General features: G+C 43.3%; 2 protein-coding genes across 2 annotated transcripts in view; one reads left to right on the top strand and one right to left on the bottom strand.

The window, feature by feature from the left end:
- The window catches only part of gldn (gliomedin), a 13408-nt gene extending 13358 nt beyond the window's left edge, over positions 1 to 50 (bottom strand). The window contains exon 1 of the mRNA XM_054732341.2: positions 1 to 50. This exon is cut by the window's left edge and continues 87 nt beyond it. The gene's annotated coding sequence lies outside the window, so the exon portion shown is untranslated.
- Positions 51 to 11966: 11916 nt separating this feature from the next.
- cyp19a1a (cytochrome P450, family 19, subfamily A, polypeptide 1a) lies at positions 11967 to 15046 on the top strand. The gene is made up of 9 exons (XM_015941214.3): positions 11967 to 12411; positions 12488 to 12638; positions 12712 to 12866; positions 12946 to 13110; positions 13217 to 13331; positions 13420 to 13531; positions 13660 to 13822; positions 14073 to 14311; positions 14546 to 15046. The coding sequence occupies exons 1-9, from the start codon at positions 12216 to 12218 to the stop codon at positions 14810 to 14812; spliced, it is 1563 nt and encodes a 520-aa protein (XP_015796700.1). The 5' UTR covers positions 11967 to 12215; the 3' UTR covers positions 14813 to 15046.
- The last annotated feature ends 2935 nt before the right edge of the window (positions 15047 to 17981 follow it).

Genomic DNA, 17981 nt, shown 5'->3' with positions numbered 1-17981 from the left:
CTTCTGCTCCAAAACGTCCCGGGCACATCTTCAAACAGATTTCTCCTTCCCCTCAACTTTTCACAAGCTAAAATTTTATTAGTAGTTGACTGGTACACTTCAGGAAAGTCACAACAAAAAAGACCTAATATAACAGGCCCTTCATGAAATCAAAGAAATGAGACCCAAAAACATTAAGATAGAGCAAGTTAGTTCAGTGATAAAGAAGTTTCTGAACAGAGAAAGGCACTGAGGATGAGCTGATGTGTTATATAAGAGGAATTTATTATGTAGGAGGAAAACCTTAAAGGTACTCTCTGTACAGCATCTATGTAGTGATGTTTTAGATGAGAGCTTCTCCAAACCCCCCTGTTGCTGTTTTCATATCTTGTTACCAACAAAGCATGCTCTTTAAACATTTGAAAGGAAGATACGTTTTTCAAGGCTGCTCAAGAAAGCCTTCTCCCATGGTTTAAGTGACAGATCTAATTTATGATTGATCAGTTTTATACATGATTATTTATCCAGCAAATGATTCTGAAGCTGAAAAAAGTTATTTTATGGTGGCGTAACCTAGGTGGTTTTCACAGAGTAGATTGCAAACTTAGACCTAATACATTTGCTTGAACAAAATTAATATTCTGATGTTTTCCTGCTCTTTTCTGTTTGTTTGTTTTTTATTTATTATTATTATTTTTTTTGTAAAACAAAGATGTGGTTGGCCATAACACTGAGTCCAGAGCTGAGGTTACAGAGCGGTTGTTGCTGCTTAATCATGCGGAGCGATCTGGGTCTGAGTTATCATACAGGCCTCGGTCATTGTGGCAGGGCCCCGGCACACAGTCCACCCTTTAAACAGCTCACATTCCTCAGCTGGACTGTGGGCGACGAACAAACTGACAGGGTTCTTTATGCAGAAGGAGAAAATACAGCAAAGGCAGAGACAAAAGCCAAAAGGCAAAGGGAGTGTGTGGTTTGTCTCAATGAAAAAAAGTGCTCAGAGAAAGTTAAGATAAAAAAAAATGTACTTTATTCATTTAGGGTTAGGACAATTAATATTTATTTTTAAGAAATCTGTCACAAAATAACAATAAATAGTCTGAGCAGAACCTCCCTGAACCGTCTACAGGTGGTTCAGAATGCCTGTACTCGGCTTCTGACCAAGTCCTCCAAACACACCCACATCACCCCGCTTCTCCTCCAGCTTCATTCGCTGCCAGTTAACTTCAGGGTTCATTTCAAGATTCTGGTTCTGGTCTATAGGGCCTTACATGGACAAGCACCATCTTACATTGGTGATCTTAGTCCCTACACCCCCAGCAGGTCCCTGAGGTCCAGTGATCAAAGCCTACTGGTTGTGCAGCGCACCAGGCTAAAGACCAAAGGTGACAGATCATTTGCTGCTGTGGCCCCCCCAGACTCTGGACCTCTCTCCCCCTGAGCCTGAGATCAGTGGACTCAGTGGTCTCCTTTAAAAAGCAGCTGAAGACTCACTTGTTCAAGTTGGCTTTGGTATGGCCTTCATCACCACCCTCTCCTTCATCTGCTCTCTCTACCTATTTTGTCTTTCTCAGGATCCTCTGATTACCTATTTTCTATTCATTTTCTCTTTCCCTTTCTTTACATATTTTAATCACAATTGAAAATAAATTTTTATTATACTTTTTAAATTATTTTTAATCCTTTATTTATTTATTTTTCTTGTGAAGCGCTTCATGATTTTCATCTTGAGAGGCGCTATATAAAAGATTGTTTCTTCTTTTCACTGTAACCCCGAATAAGTTCACTGAACTCAAAATTTATGAGGAAACTGATTACCTAATAATTTTTAATTTAACTTATCTAAAAACTTTATGTTTACCATAACTTAAAAAATATGACCTCAATAAAATCAAAGCATTTAACTACCTCCAACCTGTCACACCCTGTCCTGTCTCCCCGTTTGGTTCAGCCATGTGTCTCTGTTAACTGCTCCCACCTGCTTCTCGTTTTCCAATCACCCAAGCTCTCAGCCCTCTCGTATTTAAACCCCTTCAGTTCTGTGTCTCGTGTTGGGTCATTGTTTCAGTGTCAGCGTGTTTATTATTAAAGCCTTTAAAGGAGCTTGGGGCAGGAATTGTCCAAAAACAAGAAGTAAATAGGATTCATGTTCATTCTTGTGAAGCTTATGGGTGATGAAGCATTTTAAACTAAAAAGAATGATGAAACCAGTTTATCATTCCATTTTGTTAATCAGGCTGTGTGCTGCAAAATGCAAAACATTTCTGATCCGAATTTCCCGCGCTGTTTTATGGATGCGACGTTAATTGACACTTCAAGCGCATTCTCGACTAGGTTCAAACCCGGAAAAACATTTGGAAGCTTGCTAGGTGGCGGTAATGCGTCTTTCACTACTAGCCACGTTCAAACCTCAAACAGAAGAGGAAGAACCCTGGAAATGGTTTCTAGCAAAGCCCACTAAAGAGTGGCACAAAGAAGGTTTTATCAGCGGCATCTCGAGAGTCAAAAAGAAAATATAAAAATCGGTCAGGGACCCGAATATGTATTGGGTACGCTCTGGAAGAATGAGGCTGGTTCAACTCAATTTGGGCCTGAAAAGGATGCGGACATGGCGCATTTTCTAGTGAGCAGGTAAGTGTTGTATTAGCTGGTCTCCTTATGTCTGCTGTAGGTTTCAGTAACGAGTAGGTAAACATATCAGAGCTGTATCTGCACAGTTTAAGAAAATAAAATAAAACCTATGGGTTTAGATAATGCGGATTTAGGTAATCTAACAAATCTTTGTGCAGATGAACAAGAAACTTATCTAAGCTAACGGTGTTTAGCATATGGCTTCCTGATCAGTTTGAAAAAGCTAAAAGCAACTAAGGAGTTGTAAGGTTATGAAGTTCATTATTTTCAGCTCCACACAGCTGCCCCTGTACACAGTAACACCTGTGTAGAAAACGCCAAGGTCGGGTGTTCCTCAGACTGTTTACATTCCAGGAGAAGAGCCAGAAGGAGAAGAAGAACGCTTTTCAATAATCAAAGTACTTAATTTGTGATTAAAGCTAGTCGAACCAGATGTTGATCAATAATAATCAAGTGAATGATCTGTGGAATAAAGATGTCATGATTTATGTGTTTAATGAAAACAGGACTACGGCACAGACAGACTGACCCTCATCTCCATAGAAACGCATGACACATTGTTCCAACCAATCAGAGCTTTCGGCTGCCGCAAGAGAATCTGGCTTGTTGACTTAAAGTGTCCAATCCGCTTTACTAAAACTTATCAACAATTCAGAGATATAAAACAAGGCAATGCCATTTTAAGCCAGTTCCATTTTGACTTCAGTTCTATTCACCATCATCCCAAAGAGAAGCACAGCCTGGCCAGATGCGTTTTCTTCTTTAAACTAAGAACTGTGACGATTTTCGTCGTTTAACAACCAGACGACATCCTTTCAAAATAAGAGCACCTGCTGACACTGCCGATTGGTACCGGGGTCGACCCTTCAGACGGGCTTTGACGTGCTGCGACCGCTGCTTCGAACAGCTCCAGTACACATCCGAGGTTCTTGGACCTGGCATTTCCTGATCTACCTGGGAGGCCCCCCACTGGGTACGTACACGGCAAAATAGCAGCTCATGTCATCACTTTATAAGCCTCGTGATATCTACTCATAACAAAGACTACCAGATTCAATGACGTCAGCCTAAGGAGTCTGAACCAACCACACACACACACACACACACACACACGCACCAACACAACATCCAAATCCATTTTCATCCATCACAGAGTTAGTCCTGGTAGATTGTTAAGAATTCATAGTTAAGAAATTAAAGATTCTTAAACGATCCCAACTCTCTCTCTTTTCTTGTCTCAAAGTCAATACAGAGTGTTTAATTAAACTCCCTGATGATAAAAACAGCCCATCTTCTGATTATTACATGTGATCTACTTACAGTGTATTAAAATACAACTCTAGATAGTTACATCACTCTATTCCGTTACAGAGTAATCAGATCACTTCTACGTTTTGTGGACGACACACCGCATGATTTTGGAGATAAATGGGTGCTCCGTTTATTCTGACGAGAAAAGTAAACAGAGCTTGATTTGATTATATGACGTCACCGATCAGTTGGAGAGAGCTAGCGTGCGGTAGCATGTTAGCTGTGATCACGCTTCAGTTTCTATGTACCACAGAAGAGAACGGACATTTTCCAAACCAAAGATGAGTCTTTAGAATTATGTCATATTTGATCTACAGTCCAACCTCTAAGCAGGACTGTTACTTCAGTAGATAATGTTATTCTTGGGGTTTGTGTAACAGAACCCCATTGGAATATCTTTTCCTAACGTTAGTGCTGTGCTACAAAAGAGTAAATAACTAGTCAGCCATTACTACATGTTTTACTAAAAGTAAAGTTGTGCAGAAGTTTGTGTTTATTTTTCTAAATTTGTCCTGTTGAATGTAGGTCAGAATAAAATATGTTTGTGAAAATGATAAATAATTTTTTTGAACTGACATGCATTTTCATATTACTAGTTGTGCCACAGGTAAAGATGCTTAGCCATTATTGATCTATGTAAACAGAAGGTGTAGAGTCTCAACCAACTTGTTGACATTTTTGTTTAAAAATGTGTTTTCCAGCTACCGGAAGAAGCAGGCTCCTGAAACTGCAATTCAGGGAGGTTATGTGCAGTCAACCTCGACACCCAGTAAGAGAACAGCAGCTAAAATGTCGCATCGATTATCTCCAATTGAACCTGTGTCTGAGGGGTTAGTATCTTTTCTGTAAAACAAATATTCACGTTTTTGTGCTATGATATTTCATACATTAAATTACACCTTGCATATCCACACTTGGTTCAGAACTAACATCACACCACCAAACACTTCTGACATTATCTTTACAGGGAAGATTTTCTAATGGCTGGTGTTGAGGCCTTAGCTGATGACCAAGATTTGGATCCTTTTGAAGAAAGGTAAATTTGTTCATGAGAAGTCTTGCCATATATGCAGGAAATTACTGCTGTACTATGTGCAAAAAGATAAAAACACAATAGATAAGCAAATATAGGTCATTATATATATATATATTTATTTATGTTGTGAAGTGTCGATTCACGGCAGATTGTTGTTATTTGCAGAAAGAATTAATGACAGATGTATTAGGCTCCACATTTATCTCTTTAGAATCAGTACCATTTCAGGTAAGTTCCAGTATTTATCTTTACGTACAACAAATATTATTGTGTTGTCTGTAGTTTCAAATCCATGGATCTAGCTACGGATGCAGTCCAAATTGATGAGGACCAAGCAAACAACGTACTCAACAGTGTGTGAGTTGCAATGTCTTCTTATCTACACTCTTTTTTTTAACTCCAAAGTCTTAAAACAATATATTAATTCTACTTCTATTTATTGTTTTCATAACAGAATAGAACTGTTATGAAAACTTTGTCAGGCTGACGAAGTTTGCAGCCGCAAGCAAAACGTTGCAGGTAAATAAAACCCTTCTATGTTTTAAAAAGAACTAAAAGATGGAATTGTTGTTTTATCCTTGTTCACAGGCTGGGATCCTAAAGGGAATTTCCATCCTACTTGTGTGGCTGAATGACATCTTCAACCAATTTTGGTACATTTGCCAGAAAGCACAACATCGTGATATGTTTAATGTAAGTATTGTGACATCTTTTGGACAACAAGACAACAATGCACATTGACATAATTACCTTTCTTTTCATAATAGTGCCAGCTCTCGTGTTTCTGTTGGTGAGCGCTTCTGTCACATGTAAAGTTTTCAAATAAAACTTATTTTTTCTGTTAGGACATGTGGGTGGGTGTGCTTCACCATGTCACAGGGAAGCATGAATGGACCCGTGGCAAATGTGACCATGGACCACTTGATGCAACGACCAGTGATAAAGAGCTCATGGTACCATGATCTCCACCACACAAGACTCTTCAACGAATCATGTTCAACAGACGCTGGTTGAAGGATGTTACCAAGTATCTGACCTTTAGGTATATTAATAACATTTTCATAAGCAAAAAAGCTAAATTGTCAATATCAAAGCTGACAATTTACATATAGAAATGACAATTGTGGGTGAAAAGGCAATCAAAAGTGTGATTCCTAATAATCTATAAAGTTGTAGCTTTTTTTTTTTTTTTTACAGGTCAACTTCAGAACTGGAGAGTTTCCAGAATTGCATTCTCATGTAATCTATGTATGATCTAATGCTGCTGTTCTCCTCTCTCCATAAAGGCCCCAGCTACGTGAAGCATCAAAAGACAGGAATGACTTCTTTCATGCACACAGATTTATTAGAAATTAAGAAAAAATACTATGTACAAATGCAAATAACAGAACTTTTTTGTACATAAATAAAAATAAATATATGGCACAAACTGTTTGTTTATTTTTGGGTGAAAATGCTGTCTTCAGCTAAAGTTATTTTGAGGTATTGTGCTGTTTTGGAGCTACTGTAGTTATAGATAAACGGTTTGGACTTTTGGGTTAGGGTGCCCTCAGTCAGGAAGATGGTGTCCTGGCGTCTCTTGCCGAAACTCCAGGATATCCAGCATCACCCCTGGAAGACGGGTCACCACTCTCTCGAGAATATAATCTCTCTCCTCCTGGCTCAGGTGTTGTAAAGCTGTCTAGAAATTAAAGAGCATATGTTTACATGACTAGATTCATATCTCCATTGAGTGTTTTCGTTTTTGGCATCTCTCTATTATTTAATTTTTTTTTTTACACAAATGGCTACAACCAACCTGCATCTCAGCTATACTGGCAGCTCTCAGCTGTGCAAGCCGGTCTCGGTCCTCTTCTCTGAAAGCTGTTCGCTGCCTACCCCGGTGCCCTGGTCTTCTTGAAGGAGCTCTGGACCTCAACCTGCTGCCCTCACCCCTTGAGCGTGTCCTTCCCCGACCCTCGGAGCAACCTTTTCCTCTCCTCTTTCCAGTACTGCCCTTTCCTTCCAATGTGAATTCCTGAAAATCAATGACAGTAATGATAAAAATGACTGTATTACCGTGTACAGTAGGTCTTGTTGATATTATGATTTTTTATGCATTTTTTGAGCTAAACATTGATATTTATGTTCTTATTTACATTGTTGTGATGCCTGTCCTGTAATGAAATTGGTTTCACAAATGATGTCAGTGACTTGAAATTGGATGTTCTTACATGATGTATAAACAATAACATTAGCTTGTTAGTAAGCTTAGTGCAAAATAATAACTGTAATTTGTCTAAAAACATCAGAAATCACCTGCAGCCACAAAGCCTTATGCTAATAAAGTAGCATCATGTTACTGTCTTGCTCGCCAGTCACAAAACTGGCTTATGAATATTTCATAGGAAGGAGCACTTGCTTTACATCACGAGTGTCATGGAATTTTACAAATATTAGACTAAAGTAACACTGTTACTTACTTCATCGCTCGACACGGTGCCTTGTTCGAGCCGCGCTCTGGCCGTACGTCACTGAAACTTTTTTTTTTCTAGTGAAGAGTTTGTGCGCGCGCTCTTGCCGGGCTGCAGTTACTCACAGCGCCGAGTGCGTCGCTAATGAGTTTTGTTTCTTCATCCTGCCCCATGCTCCTTTAACCGTTCATGTCTGATTGCCTACCTTCTTCACCCGCGTGTGGATCCTCACCTCGGCTTCACACTCCAGCACGCCTGACAGAATGATCCAACCCACTAAAGGATCCAGCGGGGAGATTCTCCCCTGGGAGTGCCTGGTCCAATTCCTCTCCTCGGACCACCGGCCAGCTTCTCCTCCTCCGGCGTCACCTTGCCGCAGACGCCGTCACCGAACTTCAGCCTCGGCGATCCCCTCCACCTTCCCGGAGCAAGATGAGAGGTTGGACCGGGAGACGCTCCCAGACCGCTCCTGCTAAGTGGGCACCAGACTGGCTGAGTGCTCCCCCGGAGTTGGCCACGGCGTGGGGAAGGATGCCGGGCTCCACCGCAACCCTGTGTCCGAGGACGGAGCCGTGAGCTCGCCTCTGCCCCGGCTCGGCGCACCAGCTTGGACCCGCCGTCAGTCAGACCAGCAGTCCCGCCTCCGGTCCAATCAGCGCCTCCGTCATCTGCAGGCAGAGGAACCACGCCTACAGCCCAGCTGACAGAGCTCGCCGGTCTCCAGGCGGAGCTCGGCCGGATCCGTCAGCTTGTCAGTCTCCAGGAGTTCCTGCTGGGCACCCTATCCTCCCTGAATCACCAGGAGAAGGTGTCGGTCCAGTCAGCAGCTCCCTCGTCACAGGACCAAAGGATCGAGCCTGCAGTCCACCCAGCAGAGCTCGCCGGTCTCCGAGCTGAGCTGGCCCAACTCCATCATAGCCTCAGTCTCCAGGAGCTCCAGCTGGACACTCTATCCTCCCTGCTCTCCCAGTTTCCAGCACCACCAGTTCAGTCAGCTCCAGTCCCAGCGGTGGTCCCGGAGGTCGCACCGCATCCAGTTCCAGCGGTGGTCCCGGAGGTCGCACCGCATCCTGTTCCAGCGGTAGTCCCGGAGTTCGCACCGCATCCGGTCCAGTCTGTCCAAACGGTCCCGTCTGCAGCAACTCCTCCTCCACTCCAGAAGCCGATGGTCCAGAAGCCGACGGTTCAGAAGCCGGCGGTCCAGAGGCCGGCGGTTCAGAGGCCGACGGTCCAGAAGCCGATGGACCAGAAGTCGACGCCCCCGGACCAGAAGTCGACGCCCCCGGATCAGAAGCCGACGGTCCAGAAGTCGATGGTCCAGAAGCCGATGCTCCCGGACCAAAAGTCAACACCCCCAGACCAGAAGTCGATGCCCCCGGACCAGAAGTCGAAGTCGACAGTCCAGAAGTCGACGCCTCCGCACCAGAAGTCGACGCCCCCGGACCAGAAGTCAATGGAGGTCGACGCCCCCAGTCCTGAAGTCGATGCCCTTCCAGTCCTGAAGTCGACACCTCGTCCAGTCCTGTGGTCGATGCCTCGTCCAGTCCTGTGGTCGATGCCTCGTCCAGTCCTGTGGTCGACGCCTCGTCCAGTCCTGTGGTCGACGCCTCGTCCAGTCCTGTGGTCGACGCCTCTTCCAGTCTTGTGGTCGACGCCTCTTCCAGTCCTGTGGTCGAAGCCTCCTTGTGTTCCGAAGTCGACACCTCCTCGTGTTCTGAAATCGACGCCTCCTCGTGTTCTGAAGTCGACACGTCATCCACTCCAGAGGTTGATGCCTCATCCACTCCAGAGGTCGACGCCTCATCCACTCCAGAGAACGACGCCTCATCCACTCCAGAGGTCGACGCCTCATCCACCCCAGAGGTCGACGCCTCATCCACCCCAGAGGTCGACGCCTCATCCACCCCAGAGGTTGACGCCTCATCCACTCCAGAGGTTGACGCTCCCTCGTGTCCAGAGGTCGATGCCCCCTCGTATCCAGAGGTCGACGCTCCCTCGTGTCCAGAGGTCGACGCTCCCTCGTGTCCAGAAGTCGACGCTCCCTCCAGGCCAGAGGTCGACGCTCCCTCCAGTCCAGAGGTCGACGCTCCCTCGTGTCCAGAAGTCGACGCTCCCTCCAGGCCAGAGGTCGACGCTCCCTCCAGTCCAGAGGTCGACGCTCCCTCCAGTCCAATGACCCCATTTCCAGTCCTGTGGTCGACACCGTCTCCAGTCCCGTGGTCGACGCCTTCTCCAGTCCCGTGGTCGACGCCGTCTCCAGTCCCGTGGTCGACGCCGTCTCTAGTCCCGTGGTCGACGCCATCTCCTCCGGCCCAGAGGTCGACGCCGCCACCTGCAGTCCAAAAGTCAAGGACATCTCCTCCAGTGTCTCTGCCTCCGGTCACCGCCAGTCCCGCTCTCGCCAGACGCAGGTCCCCAGGAGCCCGCCGTCGCCTCCTCCTCTGCCGCAGATGCAGGCCCCCAAGAGCCCGTCGTCGCCTCCTTCTCTGCCGCAGACGCAGGCCCCCAAGAGCCCGTCGTCGCCTCCTCCTCTGCTGCAGACGCAGGCCCCCAAGAGCCCATTGTCACCTCCTCCTCTGCCCCAGACGCAGGCCCCTGACTCTACTGGTCCCTGCCTCCTCTCCATCGGTCCCTCGGTCCCTCTTGGCCCTCCCTCCGGGTCCCCCTCCTCCCACCCTGCTCCGTGTTCCTGTGGGCATCTGGGGTGGGGGGGTGGGGGGGTGGGGGTACTGTCACACCCTGTCCTGTCTCCTCGTTTGGTTCAGCCATGTGTCTCTGTTAATTGCTCCCACCTGCCTCTCGTTTTCCAATCACCCAAGCTCCCAGCCCTCTTGTATTTAAAACCCTTCAGTTCTGTATCTCATGTTGGATCATTGTTTCAGTGTCAGTGTGTTTATTATTAAAACCTTTAACCGTTCATGTCTGATTGTCTACCTTCTTCACCCGAGTGTGGATCCTCACCTCTGCTTCACACTCCAGCACGCCTGACACAACCTATAGCTTAGTAGCAACTTACAAAGTTTAACTTGCGTATTTTATTTTATTTGAACTTTATTACATGTTTTTACTAACTTAAATATTATAAATTATAGGAACTCTAAATGGGCCTATTAAACCCTAATCCAAATAAGTTGAATTTACTTAAAAATGACAATGTGGCAGGCTGGTGAAGGCAGTAACTAACACCAAATCATGACTCACACACCCATAAATGCTAACAGCCAATAAAAGTGGAACACTCAAAGTCAAGTCAAGAGCATCTGGTGTGAACAACCACAGTATTAACAATGGGACGGCACAGCCGTACAGCATTACTTTGACCAACCTCCTCACTTATGGTGCCAACATGATACAAAAAGTAACACCACATCTGCACCACAGAACGAAATAATAACTGAGAACAACAATCATCCACAATAAACATGCATAAACACCCCAAAATAGAGCTAAATAACTGAAAACATGACTACCCACAATGCACCTCCCCCACCAGTTGTTTATTGTTCCTGAAATCCAACAAAATTGCTAGTTTGTGGTTGTTTTTCTTGTAAATCCACAAATATTTAAAATAATATACAAGTCAGTTTATCAGACACACTTTAGGGTTGACGTAAAGATGAATGGAATAATATAGAAACAAAATAATAATTCAATCAATTTGGTTAATAGTACTCATTAAATTTAAGTTGTCGTTTATTGATTAATTTAAGTTATGATTACTTAAAAAAGAAATAGTTTAATTAAAGCTTTTGAGTTCTATGTACTTAAAACAAGGAAAAGGTTGAACAAGCTTGAGTTCTAAAAACATTTTTTAATTATTAGTTTTATCTACTCAATATATTTGATTATTTTAAACTTTTAGTGTCATACCTTGAAACAAATTAGCTGAATTTTGACACTTGACATTTTTTGCAAGAATATCAGAACAATAAACTTATTCTGAAGGGAAATGGTTGCTGTGGTTGAACATGACCTCAAGAGAAACAACAGGAACAAAGATCTTTAGTTACATGTTAATAAAATATTGGTTTTATGTGTGAGGGAGCCTTAATGTTGTTGGATACCTCAATCTGTGTAACACACTGTAAAAATGTGAAAACTGAACTCTCTTTCCTAGTTTTTATTTTTTATTTTAATCTTTGATCTTTTCAAAGAAGGATGCAGCATAAATGATGTCTCATTTTCAGGGATGGACGATGGTGAGTTGGGAGACACAACAGACGATAGAAAGCCAACGTTCTGATTATATGGATTGTATCAAATGATAAAGAATACAACAAACCAAAGAGAACCTCACAACAAAGCTCTAAAATGTTTTGGTTAAAACCAAAGAGTAATCTCCAACAGCCTAAACAATTGAACTTATTCCTTGCTTTAATGAAATGATAATAAACTTTGCATAAGCACTGCGTGAGAAGCAGAATAAGTCTTCACGGGAGAGATAAAGCATGTTTAATAATTCTGATAACTCAGAGGGCTCGTGCTCACCAGCCAGCTGTGAGGGGAAGGATTTACAGTCAGACTTCTTTGATGGTTAAAGAATGTGCCGTGCTTCTTGTTATCAGAATGTCAAACACAAGCTCACACCAAAATGCAGCCTCTGTACACTCAAGGGCACGGGCACGAATCCAGCTTCTCAAGGTCTTGTGTTTTGTTTACCATTTTGCCTCTATGTTGTGGCTTGTGCATTACCCTGACCTGGCTTGTAACCAGATCAGATTGCTTATAAAGACCAAACTCAGACAGCTTCCATTATTTTCCCTCATCGGGTTGGAGGAGCGGCGTGCCGATTATTTAGCCTTCCTATGGATTTGATCTCTGGCTGTGGACGGACCATGACACCAGTAGGGTTTGATGATGCAGTGGCAAACCTGGTCTCCATGTCCTCAAATTCCACTGAAAACCCATCGCCTGGGATCCCCATGGCAACGAGGACCCTCTTGGTGCTTGTGTGTCTACTGCTGGTCGCCTGGAGTCACACAGACAAGAAGACTGTACCAGGTGGGTTTAGCATGTTTAACCTTGGACCTGAGTTTAATACAAGCGAAATAATGTTTGTTATCAATTACCACACCAGGTCCGTCTTTCTGTCTGGGATTGGGGCCACTTCTGTCCTATCTGAGATTTATCTGGACTGGTATCGGCACGGCGAGCAACTACTACAACCAGAAGTATGGAGACATCGTCAGAGTTTGGATAAATGGAGAGGAGACCCTGATTCTCAGCAGGTCGGTTGCCTCTGTTGATAACAGAGTTACTAAAACTGTCAAAGTATGAAACAAAAGGCTGTTTTCTGTTTAGGGCATCAGCAGTCCATCATGTTCTCAGGAATGGAAATTACACGTCACGGTTTGGGAGCAAGCAGGGCCTCAGCTGCATTGGGATGCATGAGAGAGGCATCATCTTCAACAACAACGTTGCTCTGTGGAAAAAGATACGCACGTACTTTGCTAAAGGTTGACATCTTAAACCACATCTAAGCACAGATGAAGGTTTTAAGCAGCACAAGTAATAATAATACATTTTCCCTTTTAGCCCTAACAGGTCCAAATTTGCAGCAGACAGTGGAAGTTTGCATCTCCTCCACACAGACTCACCTGGACAAGCTGGACAGTTTGACACATGTGGACGTCCTCAGTTTGCTGCGCTGCACCGTGGTCGACATCTCCAACAGGCTCTTCCTGGGTGTTCCAGTCGATGGTGAATAGAATTAGGTTCTGCAGGTTTTCGTATTTCAGCAATGCAAAAACAATCAAGGTGCTACACTTCCAAGGTTGTTCAGTCATTCTGATTGTTTTGTTTGCAGAGAAAGAGCTGCTGCTAAAGATTCAGAAGTACTTTGATACGTGGCAGACTGTGCTGATCAAACCTGACATCTACTTTAAGATTAGCTGGATTCGCCACAGGCACAAGGCAGCAGCGTGAGTGATTCTGGTTTTATACCCTGAACATGTTTTAGGGGTGTTTTTATAGAAATGAATATTTCATTCAGAATATTTTATTTTACAGCCAGGAACTACAAGATGCAATTGGAAAACTTGTGGAGCAGAAGAGGAGAGACATGGAGCAGGCAGATAAGCTGGACAGCATTAATTTTGCAGCAGATCTCATATTTGCACAAGTGAGAAAACATTTCAGCGTTTGCATTTTTCTTTAGTTCTATGACATTTGTCTCATTTATGTTCAAAGGCAGCAGCATGTTTTTCTATTTTAAAAATCTGGATTTGGAACATTTGGGTGTGTTTTCAGAACCATGGCGAGCTGTCTGCTGAGAACGTGAAGCAGTGTGTATTGGAGATGGTGATCGCAGCACCAGACACTTTGTCCATCAGCCTCTTCTTTATGCTTCTGCTCCTCAAACAGAATCCAGACGTGGAGCTGCAGCTGCTGCAGGAGATAGACACAGTCGTAGGTGAGCAAGTCAGAGAACAAAAACAGATACAGACGGGGAACTGTTCGTCATTGCAGGGGGTCGTTTGAGAGGCAGCTGCGCTTCCCAGCTTTAAAGTTTTAAAGCTGCATATTGTTGATGTGGTTTATTTTTATTGTTTTAAATGTTTTAAATAGCTGCTTCATACCAGTAAAACACAACCCTCTACAGAATTTCCCTTCATGGATGCAGCATTTAGCTCAGTGATGAACTGAGATCTTTCCTCCATCAGGAGAAGAGCTTCAGAACGGGGACCTTCAGAAGCTGCAGGTGTTGGAGAGCTTCATCAACGAATGTCTGCGCTTCCACCCGGTGGTGGACTTCACTATGCGTCAAGCTCTTTCTGATGACATCATAGACGGCTACAGGGTACCAAAGGGCACAAACATTATCCTGAACACGGGTCGCATGCATCGGACGGAGTTTTTCCAAAAAGCAGATGAATTCAATCTGGAGAACTTCCAAAGAAATGTGAGCAGAAAGGATTTTAAAATTGATTGTTTAGTTTGTATTTATTATTCTCTCTTTGAAAAAAATTTGATTGGGGGAAATGATGCTATTTTATGAAACTGAATAAAACTGTGTACATTATCTGTGTTTAACTCACATCCACACAATCCTGAAACAAAAGGCTAACTCTGTTTTAACCATTTAGAGCCACTCTTTCCTGGTTTTTAACTCCACTCTGATCTCTCCTACATACAGGCTCCTCGTCGATACTTCCAGCCGTTCGGTTCAGGGCCTCGGGCCTGTGTGGGTAAGCACATCGCCATGGTGATGATGAAATCCATCTTGGTGACACTGCTGTCTCAGTACTCCGTTTGCACCCACGAGGGCTTGACCTTGGACTGCCTCCCACAGACCAACAACCTTTCCCAGCAGCCTGTGGAGCATCCTCAGGGGGCTGAGAGCCTCAGCATGAGGTTCTTACACAGACAGAGAGGAAACTGGAAGACACACTCACACTTTTAATTTCCTGTTGTTTTTAACCACCTCACACGCATATACGCTCTCATTCATTTATTATCTCATGACTGTAAAAAGTACGTTTGTATTATTTTGTTATGTATTCATCTTGTGTTTCCATATGTCTTGTTGTGCATTAAGTAAAATGTAAGTTTCTATATTCTAACTCAGAAGTAAATGTAAATTATTGTGTTGAAACTGTGTTTTGTCTTATTTTGGGGTATACCATCCATATTTATAATGACAATTATTGATACTGTTTTAAAAGCTAAAACATTGTATTTCTTCTGTTTTTCTTAATAAAACGTATCATAAATCAGCCTAAAATTGTGCTCAATACTTCTACAGCTAGCATTAGAACCAAAAATGTACTTAAATGTGCAAGTTTAAAAAATTGTCAATTAATCTCAGTTTAAAGATATTTAACACAACCTTATGAGTGAATTAATGAATGACTTTTGATTTGGATTTAAATTCAAGCAAGAACAACAAAAGAAAAGAAGCAATGCAAATATAAATATTAAAATGATGCAATAACATGACCAGAGCAGGACAATAATCATCCACTAGTAGACACTAGTGCTGAGGCACCAGTTGACATTTCAGGGAAGTGATTGATGATGGTTTTGTCTAGATTAGGATGGCCTTATGCCAGAAACCCAATCACAGCCTGAGGAGGATCATCACTTTCTGGACATGGAAGTGTGAAGGTCCTGTCGATTAGAACTGAGACGTTCACAAAGAGAAATAATTCATAGAGGATGTAAATAAACATCAGCACGATGTTTGGATGATTACTGTACATGGTGAAAATAATACAAAAATATATTTAAAAAATAAGCTATAACTAATTCTCTTTTGTGAGGATTTTACAGAAAATAAATAGTCTGAAGAGAATCTTTATGTAATTACAGATAATAATCAGTAGAGGACAGTGCAGCATCTCATTCCTCACCACAGCCTAAAACGGGGTCAGGAACCTTTCTGGCTGAGAGAGCCATGAAAGCCAAATATTTTGAAATGTATTTCCCTGAGAGCTATATATATATATATATATATATATATATATATATATATATATATATATATATATATATATATACAGTATACATATATGTATAAATATATATTTTTTAAACACTGAATACAACTAAATGGGTGCAATTTTAAATAAGACCAACATTTTCTCATCACCTCTAGCTCATTGATGCCAAAAGCGCCCTTTTTCGTCACTTAAGTATGAAAAAGGGATTTTCCCTTTTCTGACTGCAGATTCCAATGCAGCGTAAAACTGACGCGATGGGATGTCCTCAGCCGGGGCACCAGAGAGCTCATTGTGCCGCACCCGAACCTTATCCTCTTGTTATTTAGCCTTCCCCTCACCCCTATCCTAACCTTAACCATCTTGCTAGCTAACATTTTACCTTAACAGTGACCAAGCGTTTGTTTCCCACATAAAATTAGTTGTTTTTGGACCGAGGTAAGGCGAGGGGGAGGTTTCAGCTACCAAGGTGCAGGTTAGAAGTAGAGGGTATTTGTAACCTCCCCCTCACCAGATGGTATGTTCTAACGTTCCCCTAGCCTGGGCGGCAAATCTGAAAATTCATAGTCAGAATACATGGAAAACAAACCCTTGGTAACTGTATGAGTAACATTTTAGGTAGCAAGAGGGTTAAGGTTAGGATGAGGGTGAGGGGAAGGTTATAAATAGCAAAACGTTAAGGTTTAGGTGCGGTTAAATGAGCTGGTTCGGTGCCACAGCAGCAGGCATCCCATTGCGTCAGTTTTACGCTGCATTATGGGCTCGACACACGGGAGGCGACAAACGACCGCAATCAGCTAAATTTGTCGCCGTCGCTTTTATTTCCTGACACACGGGAGGCAACCCACGGCAGCGGCCAGCGGCAAAGCCGTCTACGTGTTCTGTTCCATGGCGAAATCGAAACTTCCGTTGTTTTGTTTGGCTGTGTCAGGTTGGAGGTAATTTAGAGGTTATTTAAGCGGTTCAGAGTTAATAAAGTGGTAGATGTGATGTTTCACAAGGTGCTGCTAGAGTTATGTGAAATCTTACTTCTGATTTTACTATATAAAACATAATAATAATCAACTTCTCCTCCATGTTTGCTCGGAGATGTATGGAGCATCCTGTCCGCTCATTGGTCAGTGAATGAAACCTCCGTTGATTGGTCCTCGTCCGAGCGACAGCGATGAAAAGTTGAAAATGTTTCAACTTTCTGGGATCATGTCGCTGGGTCGCCTGTGCACGATACGTGCACGAGCGCAAAATTTCACGCTCATGTTTTTCGCGTTTCGCTTGGTAGTAGGGAGACCTTCGATTATCGCGTTGTCGCGCATGTCTCATTGAAAATGAATGAAGGAGAGGCGATGTCGCCTCCCGTGTGTCGAGCCCATTAGGATCTGCAGTCAGAAAGGCGAAAAACCCCTTTTCATACATAAGTGACGAATAAGGGCACTTTTGGCGTCAGGGGTTTGGCACGGAGGGTGGCTGGCCAAGCGTTTGTTTTTGACGCGCTGGGAGTGAGTGTGCTGCTTAAACAGGTGCGGTAGAAAATGGACGGATGTTAAAATGCACGAGAATGTTTTTTATGTTTAACACTGTGGTTTCTGTGAGTTATCTGAGGGCCATATGCAGTCATCAAAAGAGCCACATACGGCTCGCGAGCCATAGGTTCCCTACCCCTGGCCTAAAACAAGGTCACCAAACTGTTCATCACAAATACATTTTTCACACAGATGCATTCATTCCATTTATATCATTTCCTCATTTAGAAACACAGAATTACAGGAAGCTGCCTCCGAAGGTCATCTGTTAATGTCAGAGAGCTAAGGTTTTTTTTTCCTGTGCAGCACATATCCTGCAGACATCAGCCATCCGCTGTTTATCAGACACCCAAAAACAGCAAAGCATCTAAAATAAAAGCAGATCCGTTTCAGGTGAACTGACACCAAACCACCTGCTGCCCGTTTAGGCTGACTGAAGTCAGATAGGGACACATTTTCAGAAAGAGTGCACATAAGTTCCAGGTCTGAGAGGATCCTTGCCACCTCAGCAACAGGTTTAATGTGTGAGTCCGTTGTAACATACCAAAGGGTCAATTTTCACCTATATATTGACCAACTTGGTGACCTTTCATCTACAGAAATAAATCCACTT

This window comes from Nothobranchius furzeri, chromosome 9, assembly GCF_043380555.1.
Source record: "Nothobranchius furzeri strain GRZ-AD chromosome 9, NfurGRZ-RIMD1, whole genome shotgun sequence".
In the NCBI taxonomy this organism is placed as follows: Eukaryota; Metazoa; Chordata; class Actinopteri; order Cyprinodontiformes; family Nothobranchiidae; genus Nothobranchius; species Nothobranchius furzeri.
This window is presented reverse-complemented; position numbering and strand designations above follow the sequence as displayed.

What these genes read in the sequence shown, in the direction of transcription:
- cyp19a1a (XM_015941214.3), top strand. Translation starts at nt 12,216, where the DNA reads ATGGATTTGATCTCTGGCTGTGGACGGACCATGACACCAGTAGGGTTT. An exon ending in CCTGGGTGTTCCAGTCGATG is followed by an intron (nt 13,111 to 13,216) that starts GTGAATAGAATT and finishes TTTTGTTTGCAG; the next exon opens with AGAAAGAGCTGCTGCTAAAG. An exon ending in GGAGATAGACACAGTCGTAG is followed by an intron (nt 13,823 to 14,072) that starts GTGAGCAAGTCA and finishes TTCCTCCATCAG; the next exon opens with GAGAAGAGCTTCAGAACGGG.